Source organism: Limulus polyphemus, unplaced genomic scaffold, assembly GCF_000517525.1.
Source record: "Limulus polyphemus unplaced genomic scaffold, Limulus_polyphemus-2.1.2 Scaffold381, whole genome shotgun sequence".
In the NCBI taxonomy this organism is placed as follows: Eukaryota; Metazoa; Arthropoda; class Merostomata; order Xiphosura; family Limulidae; genus Limulus; species Limulus polyphemus.
Window position 1 is genome coordinate 338,748 of NW_013665991.1, and position 17,575 is coordinate 356,322.

Here is a 17,575-nt window from a genome sequence, read left to right on the forward strand (position 1 = left end):
ATGAATCTTGAAAAGAATGGTAACGATGTTTGTCGTTTTTTTTATTGCATAATACGTTCCATTTAGAAACGCATCTCTTTGTTTTTCTAATCAAAACTAACAGTGTTAGGATTAATTTCAAAAAAAGTTTAAAATGTTTCTCGTTTTTTTTGCTTGTTTGTTAGTTCTGTTACTTATTATATTTCAAAATCCACCTCAATTTTTCTAATCACTTATTTTCGTTTTTTTTTCTTTTTATTTCGTCCATGCTGAAGAGACCGTAGCGTGATCGCCTTATAGAAATGACGATCAAATAATTCCACTATCCGGTTTGACAAGAGTTGGCGGTGGGTGTTTTTCACTAGCTGTCTTTTCTCTAATATATAGCTTCAAAATTAAGGATAACTAGCACAGATATCCCTCGTGTAGCTTTGCGCGAAATACAACAAATCTCGCCGAGGAGGAAAAATCGCTGTGCCATTCAGCCTGGTTGTTTGTTGAGTTTCGCGAAAATCTGCTCGATATTATCCGTTTCTAATTTTGAAGTGATAGATTCTGCTGATAGAAGCTAACAACACCCACCACCATCTGTTGAGCGAATCTTTACCAACAAATAGTGGGATTTACCGTCACATCAAATGCTCTCACAGCTGAAAGGGCGAGCACGTTCGGTAACGGAGTTCGATTCTGCGACCGCATATTGCTAGTCGAGTGCCCTAACCACCAGGCCATGCTAGGCTGTGTCTCTTACAACGAAGTAAGTAATCGTCACGTGCAGCTGAATTTCGCGGTTTTCTGCATAACCACAATAACTAAACGCTTAAAAACTAGTTTGTAACAGATGAGAACAAAGAACTTTAAGCTAAAAGTTATTAGCATTTTTCAGAAACTTCTATTTTTGGTTTTGTGCCAGCATTATTATTTTTCTATTTATTTATTACTTATTTTTTGTGGTGCGCTAATTTTCTAAGATCACGCCTTTGCTGTACTGTTTTATTTGGGTGGGTATAGCCAGAAAAATAAACTTACAACAGAACTGGTGCCAAAGTTTGTTTCACAAGTTAATAGCTAATAAAAGTTAAATCGTACCACTATCCATTATATAATTTTGACCATTACTCGAATACACTGCAATTGCTTACAAGTTTAAGTTTCTGTTGTGTTTTTAAAACTTTTTCTCTCTCTTCTGTTTTAACCATCTTTCTGTTACTAAGTGACAGATTGTTATAATATATTCTATCCATGGTATAAATGTAAATTATTCACCCCCGATAGGTCAATTTCTCTACCTACAGTTAAGGAAAGTTAAAGAAAGTTACGTACCGAAAGTAAAACAGTAGGAAATTTCAATTACTTTATTTCTAAGGTTTAATTTTTTAATACAACAGGAACTTGCTTTAGCTTTCATATCAAACGTAGAAAAAATAATAATCCGATTGTTTTTAGAATGATAATCAGAAAACTATTACATTTCATCGTGAATCGTTAAATTCGTGTTGCTAAACTTTAAGGACTATCGAAACATTTTCCAATTTTCATCATACTTTCAATTTTCTTGAGCTTTATACTTTACTTCTCGTCATTTATAACTGATAACATAATGTTAAAAATATTTATCCCAATTCTGATTTGCTGGGATGTTAATAAATTAATAAAATTGTGTTAAAATTTTACATTTTAGTAACTTAGTCCAGTTCGCCCCCCAGTGACACAGCGGTATGTCTGCGGACTTACAACGCTAGAAACCGGGTTTCGATACCCGTGGTGGGCAGAGCACAGATAGCCCTTGTGTAGCTTTGTGCATAATTAAAAACAGACAGACAAAAAACAGACAGTCCAGTTCACACCGTAACGGACTTGGATTGTCTGGTTCCTGAGTAGGTGCAGTATGCAGTTTACGCTCTATCAGTCTTTGAAGCGTTATAACTAGATGGTTAATCCCTCTATTCGTTAATAAAGAGTAACCCAAGAGTTGGCGATTGGTGGTGTTGACTAGTTGCCTTTTCTCTAATCTGTCACTTCGAAATTAGGATCAACTAGAGCATTTAGCCCTCTATAACTTTTCGCGAAGATTCAACAAATAAACATCACATTGTAGATATTGTTGTAAGGCAGTTTGCCAATATAAATATTGTTTCAACCAATACTGTTTTTCGCCTTTAAACATGCAGCCGACAACAAACATCTGAAAGTACTTTTCCGGTCTACTCACCATGACTTTTCCGTTCTGCTTGAGGTGACAAGTCAGAAAGAATCATTCATTTACAGACACCTCAAGAACAGCTTGTATTAAGCCCAACATTGAGCAGAAAATCGATCGTTCAAGAGCGGGGAGAAGAGAAATCCATATTTCTGACCACCCCTGGTTTTAAACCAAGGTACCTACCACGACGACGACTGTAACCAGCAGTCTGGAAAGCCCTGGTAATGGAAGAAAGGCCTCATCAGCAGTTGATATAGCAGATATAGTGAGATTGAAATATCATTATACACACCTCTCCACTTTCTTTTAGAAGTTGTTATTAATAATTCGTTGTTTGGATATCACAACATTTCTAGTAATCAGTATGCCCATCGAGACAAATGTCTCTGTCCACTCCACCAAAAAGCCATCAATGGTCAGAAGCTCTTATTAATATTTATACTTTATTATTCATCTTCTGATGATATCAGCTTTTATCCAACAATATTTATCCGTGATTTTTTCAAACCACAAATAATCTTGTTTGAAAATATCACACAGGCATGCGCAGTAAATGCGTTACCTAGACGTTCATGATTAATGAATGTTGTTGGCTACACAAGTTTAGCTTTAACCTGCAGTGTTGTCATCTGGTGGAACATGTTTAACTGTCACCACGCGAATTTGTAAGTTAGCCATCTTTTAGCGCAAAACTACACGACTACTACTTGCACTTTGTCCATCGCGGTGAATCGAACCCCAGATTTTAACAATGTAAGTCCAGAAGCTTACCGCTGACGCAGAACATTTGGAAAATTTAAACATTTAGAATGTTGATAATATTCTAATACAATACAAATATCATTCAAACACTTTATATCATTTTTTAAAACAGTGGATATTTGAAGTTTAATTATTATTAACTGACTGAATATTTCAGAGCGTGCTTATTTCTTTTAAGGGTTTTATTTCGATTAATTCTTTATTCCAAAAAACATACCACTGGTCGACAAAGTCAAACTTTTTTCTCTCATCAAAGATGTAAACACGCTTTTCTAAACCATCTTTGCACGCTGATTTCAAATGTGTTTTCGGTTTTCTTCTAGCACATCTAGTTATCGAAATATGACTGGTGTTAATTTCAGCACAATTCAGGTAATAATCACACATTAGACTAGTTAACGTTACAACTTTATTCATTTTTCATTATAATTCCCATAAACGATATACACACTATACATTTGTTTAAATTTATGCAGTACACACTTACGAAAAAGAAATGTACAACAACTTAATTTATAGTTAAGGCAATAACCTTTAACATTTGATCGGTCTCATCACGAAAACTTGACGCGCCAGTGGAAAACCAAAACCAGATTTGGAATCAGCGTCCCAAGAGCTATCTAGACCGCCTATAATTATATCTGATAAAAATAATTTGTTGGCAAGTATAATTTTATTAACATTCTATTTTATAATAAACCTCTACAGTGTTTCTTAAATTTGAGAGATGTGTGCATGACTGATTTTTTTTCTTCTTTGTTTAGGTAAACTGGTTCAGAAGTTTTTTTTAGCTTTTTCTCTCTATTCGAACGGGAAGCAGCTCTTTGACCTAAATCAACGTCCTGGTGAAATATCAGCCTTAAATGGAATTCGATTTATTACCTTGACGTGGATAATCCTGTGTCACACGTATGCCTTTGCGCTCCTGGTTTCATTTCGTAAGTAAGGTTTGATCCTGTATTTAACTGACTTGCCCTTAGATGTAATTATTAATATAACTTTTTTTTACCATTTTAGGAAAATACATATTTGTACAAATTTATAAAAGAAGGGGAGATATTCATATATCAAGTTAAATACTTGATTCTTTTGTAAAATACTCAGTACACATGACAAAAGAGATTATACTTTAATTTTGAGATAAAACTAGATATCATTATTATACAAATATCTCTTCAAACAGAATCTTGTAATTTCGGAATATATATATATACACACAGGCCTTGAACATTTGGCATCGTTATTTTTCTTCCAATATATCAACATTGTAATCTAGATTTATTTATATCTCCTAAAACGTTAAAAGTAAAACCATTATTTTAACGAGACAACTATTATAGCAGTGTTGCATATTTATAATACATACTATATCAATGTATCCATTATTTGAATATTTTATCATAGCCCCTTATACAGTTGTCAGTCGCTTTGTGTATAAAACACTTCGCTAATTCATCAGTTCTTTAGTTTCGCTTCTCTAACTGATATACATCCTGAAAAGTTTTACCACACATACTGTTTCGTTTTTATAAATATTGAACAATACAGTTTTGTACAGCCGAATGTGTTTTGTAAGTAGTGATATAGTACACATTTAACGTACTGATTAAAGTTTTGTGTCTGTATTTAATTTGCGTGACATGCTTTTTACATTGTGTGACGTTTATTTGTAATACACTTATTTCTGATTCATTTTTTATAAATAATATATGGTATAACATATATTCGCCTTAACTACTTATAATCTTATTTAATATACGTTTTATCAAAAATGTCCACATTTTATCGATAAGAAATAGTCCTATATATTAACTATATTTCTTATTTTAGATTGATAAAACCTGATAAAACTCAGAGTGATAAGCCATGAACTATGTCACCGTATTTTGTTAACCATTGCTGTGTTTTTCATGACAAAACACTTACTGGAAATCAATAAAGCACTTCAGTTATTGTATTTTATTTTAGATTGATAAAAATCTGATCAGATATCGAGATGATAACACATGGAGTATGTCACCATACTATGTTAATTATTGTTGTATTTCTTAATGATTTTATAACCTAGAACGATAAAACATTTATTGGATATCAATGAAAAAAGAAAACTCCACTTATTAAATTGTTTCGGTGTAACTTTATTGATGTGTCGCCACTGAATGATGTAAAAAACACCGTTTTAATTGCCTTGTTTCTTTTACGATCAGCAGAAACTGTCTTTAAGTGGAAAGATTTCGGGAAGAGTAATTTATTCATTTTTTTCTACAAACACAAAACTATTTTAAATATTTATCCTTCGCATATTTCACTTGTTAAACAATTATATCTTGTTTGCTTGTTTGTTTTTAGAGAAAAGCCACATTGGTCTATTTGCTGTGTTCACCGCGGGGAATCGAACCCTGGATTTTAGCGGTGTAGAAAAAGATATATAGAGAACTTTTTACGTAGTTATTTATTAAATCACACAATTAGATATTTTAATACTTTTTCCTAAAGGTACGTGGTAAAACATCATAGAACTTATGATATTTTTTTCTTGTGATTCCGCGTTGAGTTGGCTGACTTTATTAATAACAGAAAATGACAAATCGACAAGCCACTCAGTAGCTCAGCAGTAAATCTGAAGGCTTAAAAACGCTAAAAACCAGGTTTCGATACCCATTATGGGCACAGTACAGATAGCCTATTGTGCAGTCTGTACTACGCTTAACAACAAACATAAGTGTTTTTAAGTGTGGAATTAAGTGTAATTTGATCATATTTCACAGTTTTAAAGTGTGCTATGCTACGAATTTTATCCTAATAACTGTAGGTTTCTATTTTTTAGGCGATCTCTCGGACTTGCAAGATTCAACTGAAGATTTAGCTTTTGAAGTGATATTGAATGGTTGGGTCAGTGTTGATACCTTTTTCTTCCTCAGGTAAGAAACGGAGGTGATAAAATAACGATTTTCAGGTAAATATAGAATATTTTGTTTCAGATGATGCTACTGCGTTGCAAAATCCACCAAACGATATTATTGTGTTCTCACATAACGTTGCGGCATTGCTGAGTTTACCAAACTATATTGTTGTAATCCGACATTATGCTTCTGCGTTGCAAAATCCACCAAACGATATTATTGTGTTCTCACATAACGTTGCGGTATTGCTGAGTTTACCAAACTATATTGTTGTAATCCGACATTATGCTTCTGCGTTGCAAAATCCACCAAACGATATTATTGTGTTCTCACATAATGTTGCGGCATTGCTGAGTTTACCAAACTATATTGTTGTATTCCGACATTATGCTTCTGCGATGCAAAATCCACAAAACGATATCACTGTATTCTCACATAACGTTTCGACATTACAATGTTTACCAAACTATATTGTTTATTGTTATTGTTTTTTTTCTCCCATAGCCCTTTGGCATTGTCAAGCTTAGCAAACCACATTGTTGATTTAGAAGTTTATTTAATGATTGTTATACACCGAAAAATAGCTTCATTTGATTGAAGGATTGATCACATAATTCATTATACGCTTATTACGATTTTAACCCATATTTCCTGATTTCATCACGATCCTACACCTGCGCTTAGTTGCTTGTTTGTTTGTTTGTTATGGATTTCGCGCAAAGCTACACGAGGGCTATCTGCGCTAGCCGTCCCTAATTTAGCAGTGTAAGACTATAGGGAAGGCAGCTAGTTATCCCCACCCACCGCCAACTCTTGGGCTACTCTTTTACTAACGAATAGTGGGATTGGCCGTCACATTATAACGCCCCCCGGCTGAAAGGGCGAGCATGTTTGGTGTGACGAGAATTCGAACCTGCAACCCACTGATTGCGAGTCGAGTGCCCTAACCACCTGGCCATGCGGGTAACTTATTTGCTGCTCGTGTAATCGTCAAAGATAAAAACCAGTGAGAACAATATACTTGAAATAAAAACGATAAAAACGTAAAATCCGTAAAATATAGTAACCCTTAATTACAATACGGCACTTTACCGTGTTTAAATAAGCAAAAAATATATAAATACTGAGTATACGACTTATCACCTCAAATTCGCATATCTTTAGCCAATTCGTTTGACAATATTCAATCTAGTTAGGGAGAAACCAACACTAAATCACAAGATATTGTAAACTTTAATGGATTGTTATTGTGAATAAAAAAAATCTTTTTTAAAAAATATTTCTATACTAATTGTATAACTTGAAAAACAATTGTACAACATACTAAAAAACAAGAAACATTAAGAAAACACGATTCTGTTATATTTTTTGTCATAGATAATAAAGCTTTTTCGTATGTTGGTTCTATAAACATTTCGTGTTTCTGGGGTTATCTGTCTGTTTTCTTGCTTTAGAGCAAAGACATATTGGGTTATCTGCTGTGTCCGTTGCAGGAAACCGAAACCCGGATTTTAATGCTAATCCTTAAATGACTGTACTTGCCAAACGAGAATTCTATTTGGACATACTACATGAACGTGATGAGACTTGCGATTAAGAACATTTGTTTCTGACCGCCATTATTATACCTTGTTTAGGTTTAAAAACTGATAGAGATCTGAATAAAAGGGACGTCAATGTTATATAATATCATAATTTTCAGTTTACGCACAAGAAGTTTATTAAAAGCTGTAACACTAGTAAGACTAAAAGGTGTGCTAAATGAAATGTGATTATATTAAACATGAAAAATGTTTGTTTATTTGTAGTTAAGCACAAAGCTGCACAATGGGCTATCTGTGCTCTGCCCACCATGTGGGAGGGCATGAAAAATACTAAGCCTAAATTTGTTAAATCCAAAAATAGCCTTACTCATGACATATGAAATGCCATATTACAAAGTTTGTGAGAATATAGCGTAAAGACATCTGTATTTTATAAATCTGACCCATTATTATAAACTTTCTGGAATATATTTATGTTGTCTTTGTCTTTAGGATATGTGTGTTTGTTATTTGACAGATATATTTATATCGGGCGTGGTATATATAGCTTACCATCTGTTCCCTACCTTCTTAACTGTCATATAATTTTTCACAACTTATGTGCATATTGCGTCTTTTACAGTTTTACTGTACAGCGTACTTCACGATGTACTCGTATATTAGTTTAATTACAATCTTGTCCTGAAAAGGACAATTTGTTCGTGTTAACATTCAAATTCTAGATATCCATACACTAACAAGCCACGTTTTCCTGAAAAGAACAGTTTAGTGTCGCCTTATAAATGTTCAAACTGTAGATGAGTATCACTACCGTAATGTAGTACAGTTTTACTTACGGTTTTCTAAAAACGACGTAGATGAAATAATATATTCACATGTTTAATCTTCTCAGATTTTCTATGATATAAACTGATAGAAATAGCAACACTTACAGTTTTGTTAACGTATTGCAGTTTGACTTTATGGTTTACTTATATGACTATCTTAGACATGTCCAAAAAATATGTAGTAACACACTATTTTATTAACGAAGTAACACTTTGGTTTTACAGTGGACTCCTGGTGGCCTACATTACATTACGGCGACTTGAAAAGTCTAAAGGAAAAATGAATTTTGGACTGTATTTGTTCCATAGATATTGGAGGTAGAAGCAATTATTTTCCTAAGGGTTTGATTGTATTTTATATACGAATAAAATAATCCATAAAAGCAAAGTTTCGGTTTTATACGCTATAATACAATACTTCATCGCATTAAAGAAATATTGATGATTGTTCTTGTTGTTTATAAGTAACTTAATTCTTTATATTTATCATTATCGTTTTAATAACTTCGATTTATTTACAGTAGACTAACAGTATTAAAGCCCCATCAAGTAAATAACCATCTAAATGATATCGATAATTAATCATTAGTTTATAATGGTTGTAATAATATTTATTTATCCTGTATCCAGGGAAATATTTTTACTCTAAAACACAAACGTTAAAACGGTCGGTCATGGCCTTGCGGTAAGCGTTTCACACAACATACTGTAGATTCTTTGTTTGAGACATGATGTTTGAAGATACTCCGCATTTTAAGTTGTAGAGGCGTTATAAAAGTAACTGTCAATCTCATTATTTGATTCAAATAACCTGTGAAAGCCCTTGTAGAGGCAAGGGCTGCTGCCTTCCTATGGTCAAAATTAGGTTTGGATACGTCAGGCCTCCATTGTAACAGTTTAAAATTCGACTTTCAATTCAAATTTAAAAACAAAATTACTAGATTAAAGGGTAATATTGTGTGAAAGAAGGGGGAGGGTGACTGAGAAGGACAGAAAACTAACTTCCAGTGGGAAAAAGTCAACACAGTAAGTGAACTGTGTACTGAATAACTAGATTTACTGAAAAATATCTATAACTGAAGTTAATGATTTTGGATATTTATAAACAACTTGAGCGTTGCTACGTGCTAGTATTTTTCAGAACTATATTACTTTGTTTGACTTTGGAATTTCGTGCAACGATACTCGAGAGCTATCTGCGCTAGCCTTCCCTAATTTAGAAGTGATAGACTAGAGAAAAGGCAACTTATTAAAACCACCCACCGCCAACTCTTGGGCTAATCTTTACCAACGAATAGTTGGGATTGACCGTCTTACTATTACTCCATCACGACTAGAAGGTCGAGCATGTTCGGTGACGGGATTTGAACTCGCGATCTTTATATTTCGAAGCGAGCACCTTAACCACAAGGTCATAACTACATTTCCTAAATCACTATTTTTGTCTCGATACTATCCAAATACGAAGTATTTTCTCTATGTTGTTTAAATTTACTTCAACTACAATTGTTTGTTTACTTTCTACTCCTTTTTGCGGTCACTTGTTTCTCCTTTTTCGCATAGTTCTTTATAGTGATAATTTGTTTTCCTTCTTCTTTGGAGTATAATTATGTTTAAGATGCCCTTTTTATCTACAAAGAAGTTTTTCTTTGTGTTATATAAGAGTATCTAGTCAATAGTTCTGTCCCTCATAAGCTATAACAGTTTACACGTTAGACACAGATTGTTTTCGAATAGTATAATAACGAACCGTTAGGGTAAAAAAGGGTCAAACTATGCACCCAACTTCTTAAGGTCTAAGGATATTGAATTATATATCAATAGTTAACCCGACCTTTCACATTATGCTAGTAGAGTATTTAACTGACGATTATAATATGCTGTAACTAAACAAGAACAATTTACAGTGGTTATTTGTGAAGTGATAAGGTTTTTCAATGTTGACTGATCGAGAGTCGTGACTCCAGTAGTCTTTCGAAAAAAACATTTTAAAAAATCTACACAAAAACTATTGAGGGATATTTCGTGGCACTAAACGGTAGCAAAATAAGCGATAGAAGTCAGAATATTTGCACACCTCACGTTTATCAAGAATGATCTGTACTCAAAGTTAATCTAATGATCATAAGTGAAACAATAGTAAAAATGGACGCCAAATACTTTACATAAATAGTAGAAACTTACTGGAAAGGCTTCAATCAAAAGGGATTAAATTGGAAAATTACTGACAGAGTTTTGAAAGTATTTTGTCTTTAGGTACATAATGAAATGTCTGGCCTCAGAAATCAATGTAATAGGTTGTCGAAATTAATTTTTTCAAAGATTTTCAAGACTTTAATCCACGTGATAATATTGTTATGTTTACGTGCTGTTAAGTCGACTTGGACTTTAACACCACTTTGAATGATTCATATAAAATAGTTAGCAATTAGTGTATTTTTTGTAACTAATTTGTAATTAAAATATCAAACGTATAAACTTAAGTTATCTATGTATCTCTAGCTTGTTTTAACTAAAAACTATGATCCGTGAAAATTAATAACCTACTGAGTAAATCTGATTTAACCCCTTCCCTTCCGTGATTTGTCCGAGATAACTTCTTCTTTTTAAGCCGTATTTTTAGGTATCTGCCAGAATTTATTTGCATGCATCTATTACATTCAGTAGTCGCTAGATGTTTGTGCTGAGCTCTAGCGGATTTATTGTGAATTATGTATCATAAACACTGTAGAATAGCGTTCCTATTCTTTACTGTAGGTTCATTGGATTTAATATATATTACGTATAAATCCATATATGCAACCTTTATTTATCGAGGGAATTTTGTGGACAAATATAATAAGGGATCATAAAAGAACTTTTTGTTTCATTAATAAATAAGTATAGGCTATCAAGAAATAAAGATTACTGAAGTTTTAATGTCATTAAAAAAAATAGTCTGACTCGGAAGAGGTTAAAAGCACCAAACCGATATGTATTCCTATTAGTGTAAAACGTATCTTAAATTTGTAGAAATATTAGATTCTCGTATTGGTAATTAAGAGATAAGTAGTGAATATGGAAATTATGATGAAATGTATAAAAATAAGTTGAACGTGAATAAAAAAGCTATAATTGCAATCGATTCTAGCCTTTCGTTATTTTCTCTCGTTACATTAAAGAAAGAGTAAACTCTGAAAAGTTTAAGGAACACTTTAACACAAAAAAATCTAACATAGAACTGCAGACACGAATCTTTGGAGAATAATAATAAAATATTTTTAAAATCAAGTCACGAAATCCAGAAATATGAAATCATTTCTTTTTTCCTTTTTTTTTCTTCTTTATTTTGGCATAATCTTTAGTTAAATGTCCTTTGTTTTGACAGACTAACTCCGACGTTGATGTTGGTAATTTCTATACTGATTTTAATGGAAGGATTGGGCTCTGGCCCCCTGTGGGACATGCAAGTACGAAGTGAAGCTGAACGTTGCAGGAGCTCCTGGTGGGCAAATCTTCTTTATATAAATAACTGGAGAGACCATAAATACAGAGTAAGTTTCATCACGCAGGGACCTCTTTCAGATTTAATTAGTTCCTTAAGAATTAGTGAACTCCGAAATCTGACCAAGCACTGGAATCCAATATCCCCAATTTTCTAAATAAAAATCACGGTTGTCTGTAATTTTGCCACTATCCTTTTAATTTGTTTATTGCATGTTTAATATCTGGGATGTCTAAAAATGATATTTCAGATTTACCTTCTGCTAGAACAGGCATGGCCGAGTGATTAGTTTACTGGACTGTGAATCCGAAGATCAATGATCGAGTGGAGTTGCAGAGAAAAATCACGCAATGACAGTCAAACCCAATTATTCTATTAAGGCAGCCCAAGATTTGGCAGTGGTTGTTTTGTCTATTTCTCTACCCTATAGTATATTAATTCAAAATTAGAGGTGGTGAGCACAGATAGCTCTAGCGTAGCTTTGTGCAAACATTGGAAATACACAAAAATATTGTCTTCTACTTGCTAAAAATCACTGACCTAACACCAGGATTTGTCAGCTGAGCTGAATAATGACAAATGAAAGTTGGTTTGAAACGCTATTTATACATATATATATATACAATATATACATTCTATAGCCAGTTTTATTACAAGTATTAGGCCTATCAAATTCCTTGGAGTACACTGTCCTTTTTTTAAAGAACACTTGTATTTTATATTCTTTATTCATTAAAAAGGTATCACGTGAAACGTTCACAAGCTCTCATCTTTCCATATTTAATAATAACATCTTTATATAGTGTAAGGTTAACTTTCGGGGTATCTACTTCTTGCTGTCGCTTCCTTTTTAACCTCTCTCTCTTCCTCTCTAATTATACCTTCATTCGATCTAATTAACAGGTTAATTATTTATTTTAACTTCTCTATTTGTGCATCTATATTTTACCTTCATTCGACCTAATTACTAACATAATTATTTTTTAACTTCTCTGTTTGTACATCTATATTTTACTGTCATTAGATTTAAGTAAAAATGTAATTGTTTTTTATCTCCTATTTATATTGTTTTTATGAAAACTTCGATGTTGTGCAGATATACAAAATATTTTATCGAAAATGATGTTTTTTGGACAATATCGTAGTTTATGCTGATGAACATCGAGATATTCAGTTGTTCATATTTACTGTTGTTTTTTTAGTGTCTTCCACATCTGTGGTATATCTCTGTGGACATGCAGCTTTATGTAATATCCTTGCTTATCCTGATTCCGCTGTTCTGGTAAGCTAATTTATAGATATCTGACCATTCCTTATTGTTTAAAAGAAAGTTTCATTGGAGGATTGGGATTCAACAAACAGCTCCAATCAAATGAACGAAGTTAGTTCAAAAATTTTGGCTGAATTTCGAAATTAAAATGTAGACCAGAAATGAAAATTTTACATTAAAATCAAAATATTCTAAGAATAAAACTTAATTTGAAAAAAAAAAACTACGCCCACATCTTTGCGGAAGAAAACAAGTTGTAAGTTTCGTGGATTTTTCTATATTTCAATACGTCAAAAGCGCTCACAGTTAAAACTGAGATTAATGAATGTAAACTAAAATGTGAAATTATTGAGTAACGTTCGTTTCCACTCCTCTCTATCTTTGTTTTATACGATTTTATATGTACTCAGAAGCCGTCTATGTCAAACATTAAAAAACTTTCAGACTCCAAGAAATTATCACAGCATCAATCAATTGTTTTCCAAGGGATAAAAGATATAACTAGCTGAGTTGATCGTAAGGATCGAAACTACATTTCTCAGCTCGATATGACATGGTATTTGTTACCTAACTATTGTTAATGTCTATTATCCTAAAAAGTCACCAATGTAAGGTAGAAAAATCATAAGTGAGAAATCTAGACAGAAGTTTAGATACTATTTCCCCATGTAAGGAATCTAGCGCCTCCAGTGAGTAAATATAAATAACTGTTTCTTCTGTTTGTATATTACACTGGTAATAAGTTCCAGTGTCAAAACACTACGACTTCTTAATGTATCGGTTAATAACATCCAGTGAAAAAGATAAAACAAACCCACATGTACTCAAAAAGGTAAATCAAACCCATATGTACTCAGAAAGATAAAACAAACCCCTAAGTATTCAAAAAGGTAAGGCAAGTCCATATGTACTCAAAATGATAAAGCAAACCAATATGTCGTCAAAAAAGGTAAGGTAATCTCATATACATACTCAAAAAAGTAAAATAAACCCGTATTTACTCGAGTAAGGTCTGTTTTTATGATTTATTTTTGCACATAGTTAAATTTGATAAAATTGCTGCTTTTACGGTAATCTGTTTCGTATTGTTAAATGTGGATGTTTCTAAATGATGAACCACGGTAGTCGTTCATAATAAGGATCGTCCATTTGTTCTTTTTGTTATTATTTTTTCCGGCAGCCTACAGCAAAAACTGGCGTCAGTATTGCAATCAAACCGGGGCGTCATTACTAAACGGATCATTGCACATTACGTAGGGTACTTTTCAACTTATTCCTATACTTTTCATAAGTTAAATATATAATAATTCCAGTGTAAACAATATTCTCATTTACCCCTCAAAGTTAGTTTTCTTACAAATATTCAGTGTTCCCTTAAAAAGCTTAAGTACAGCGTGAAACAAGAATTACCAGCCAATAATCGACGATACAATCGGCGTCTTTAGGGGGCCAACCACTATATTATGTATGAAGTGAAGGAGTGAAAAACAATACACATAAAATTAAATTCTAGTACACACATTCATAGAATAATTACTTTAAAAGACACGAAGGTTTATTTCAAGCATTGTTTTAGACTTATTTGTTTTATTTGAAAACGCTGCTTTTCTACTGGTAAACTTTTCTCGCACTTAGAGGGGGGTTGTGTCTTAGTCTAAGCATATATATATATACACCCATTGCTATGCATTATATATATATAGTTACGCAGAAGTTATAAATGCTCACTATATTCTGAAACAAAACTCCATGACAATATCCAGCTGCAGCTTAAATTTTTACGTCTCGAACTAATGCTCTCAAATAGTCACTAGCTACAATAAATCATCATGTACCGTATCAGCTAGTCTCCCACGACAGATATCCTTAAGCCATAATTTAAAGATAGCATCAAGTTCAGTTTTGAGCATCGGATCGTCAATCACGGTGATTGTCGATCCTAAGGGTCTAATTATAGACCATTCTGCCTGATTGCGAATTTTATAGTTACTGCAGATAGAGCCGCCTTCGCTGAAGCTGACTATAAGGAGTGACAAAAATCGTGCAAGCAGGATATGGCGATTCTAGGCGAAAGTGAGGCAGAAATTCTGTAGCTATATATATTATTTAGAAAATAATTAGTTTCAGATAAAGTATGCAGCAGCAACGGCTGCCCATCAGAGTGTAGAGTGTAGAAGTGTTAGAAATGGAGGAAGGGGAGGTGTATCAATCAACTCATAATTGTTAATTAACACGTTTTAAACCTTGTAGAGGGTGTAGTATGTCACTCTAAGAGGAAATCTGGCCAACTGAACCAAAACCGTGGCTAGCGGATAGGAGGAAGAGGAAGGGGAAACTACATGTATAACAACTATAAGAAGTATTAAAAATGTTTATTTGTATACATGTCCTATTATATTATGACACATTTTCTTATATTCGCATTGAATATATATGCATGTATCTACATAACTTGAAAACTTCGTATGGCTATCTATATATACGGCTTTACAACTTAAAAAAAGTGTAAAGCCGGCATATATATAGAATTCATGCGGTTACAAAATCTAGTCCATGCACCATTCCAGTATAGTTCAGTAGTTTTTCCAATCCAGTGTTTACAAACTCCCCATATAGCTAAAATATAGTAGCTATGTATATTTTACAAGCAAATACATAACATGAGGTATGTTGAGCACCATGCATCATAGCAATCATACATAGAGTACCACTATCAATGACAACATTGTGGTAATGATATCGGGAGAAATAGCCATCCAATTTGCATAAAGCCAATCCAAACTATTTATTTCAATAAACTAAACCGTTTTAAATAGGACAATATTGCTATTATAAATTTTGATGTCCATCATACATACAAAAAAAAATTGAAGAAACAAGGTTGGAGACACAAGATAAATGAAAAATGAGGAATTTAAAAAGCTGCAAGTATGGATAGTAAACTAGTTAAGCATACAAGGTTGGTGATAGTGTAGACATTATTTACCCAAGCTACAAATCATTATTTTCGCTCTACCAAATGTAATTCTAGCTAACAGCATGGAGTCAAAATAGGGAATTGTAGCTTGAGTAAATAATGTCTACACTATCACTAACCTTGTATGCTTACCTAGTTTACTGTCCATACTTGCAGGTTTTTAAATTCCTAATTTTTCATTTATCTTATGTCTAAAACCTTAAGCTTGTTTGTTTACCATTTTTTGCGACTGCATTTTCACTTTAAACTATTTTGTTTCTGTATTGCTTTCACTATCCCTATGCTCCTTCCTTATGAATTAACAATTTTAATAGTCTTGTAAAATGAACATCAATATTCTAAGTTTCATTGCTATATACTTTTACTATTGTGTTTCAAACACGATTATCATTCCTTTACTTAAAGGTCAGATATTTTATTAGAATGTGTTTGATCACACTATCTTCGAAAGTAATATTAACTTAACTTTTTCTTTGAAAGTGTAATTTGATTTGCTTTCTAATAAATTCTCATTTTCCATCACATGATACATATTACAGATTTATAATTAAAGCCTGACTTTTCATTAGCACCATTTCTATCCTTCAGTGATGTTAGAGACAATGGTTTTGTAACTTAAGTCACAAGACTTATTTACTTAAATGATTGGTTGATTATTCCATAATTTTCTCGCAAAGTTACACAAAACATAGCCGTCACAAACTTCGAACTGATAGATAAGAGGAAAACAGCCCCAATCGCCAACTCTGAATGCCATTTTCTCACTGTGCAAATTGGGGGTAAAGTTGAATATCTTGTACAAGCCAGAAAACAACACAAAACAGTAATTTCTAAGTAGATAATACTGCCTACAAACTGAAATATATATATGTATATATCACCTCAATCAATTAAGTACTACAGTGATATCTATTAACAAAAAAAGATATTTGTCTCGCATTTATCTTGGTTGATATGTTTATGTGCTATACAGTGTTTCTGAAAAGACTTTATCAAAAGTTCTAAGAAAAGATTTCCACTGTTTACTTAATTCCATTTGCAGTACTTTGTATTTAATTGTAAATACAGTATTGAATCAAAAAGGAAGTGTCAATACCTAAAATAATTACAGTATACCAAAATAGTGATTTTATATTGATCAAAGTAACGAAATGGTACGATTTGCTTACTATTTTAGCGTTGCAACCTTTTTGTTGTACAAACCTTCTAAAAATCCTTAATTGAAGTTATAAATACTCAAAAATTGCATATTGTCAACAAAACTCTTTTCACATAAGCCATTTCTGAGAAACCGTAAAGAAAACACACTTAAGCCAAAAAAACTGACTTAACCATAGAGTGAACGTAATGAAATTAAATAATTTTAATCGGATTATATAATCAAAACAGCACAAGAAGATTGTGAGAGAATGTTTCGTAAAATAAGAAGTACATATATTCCTAATATACTGTTCCGCACGTTACAACGTAACTGCACTGTATACAATAAACAGACAAAAAAATATCATCCAATGTTATTTTTTTCAGGAAGCCCATTGTTGGATTTTTGGTGCTTTTTCTAATGGTGCTTGGTTCAAACCTTGCTGTGGGTTTGCTAACAGCATTCAACAACTACTTTCCAACCGT

At 32.7% G+C, this 17,575-nt stretch overlaps 1 protein-coding gene across 1 annotated transcript in view; it reads left to right on the plus strand.

Annotated features, from left to right (window-relative positions):
* LOC106457844 (nose resistant to fluoxetine protein 6-like) overlaps nucleotides 1–17,575 on the plus strand; it is a 26,927-nt gene continuing 9,352 nt past the window's right edge. Inside the window, exons 1-6 of the mRNA XM_022383893.1 lie at nucleotides 1–19; nucleotides 3,709–3,882; nucleotides 5,772–5,865; nucleotides 8,444–8,536; nucleotides 11,586–11,751; nucleotides 12,905–12,984. Coding sequence (XP_022239601.1) covers nucleotides 1–19; nucleotides 3,709–3,882; nucleotides 5,772–5,865; nucleotides 8,444–8,536; nucleotides 11,586–11,751; nucleotides 12,905–12,984 — 626 coding nt within the window. The remainder of the gene's footprint in view (nucleotides 20–3,708; nucleotides 3,883–5,771; nucleotides 5,866–8,443; nucleotides 8,537–11,585; nucleotides 11,752–12,904; nucleotides 12,985–17,575) is intronic.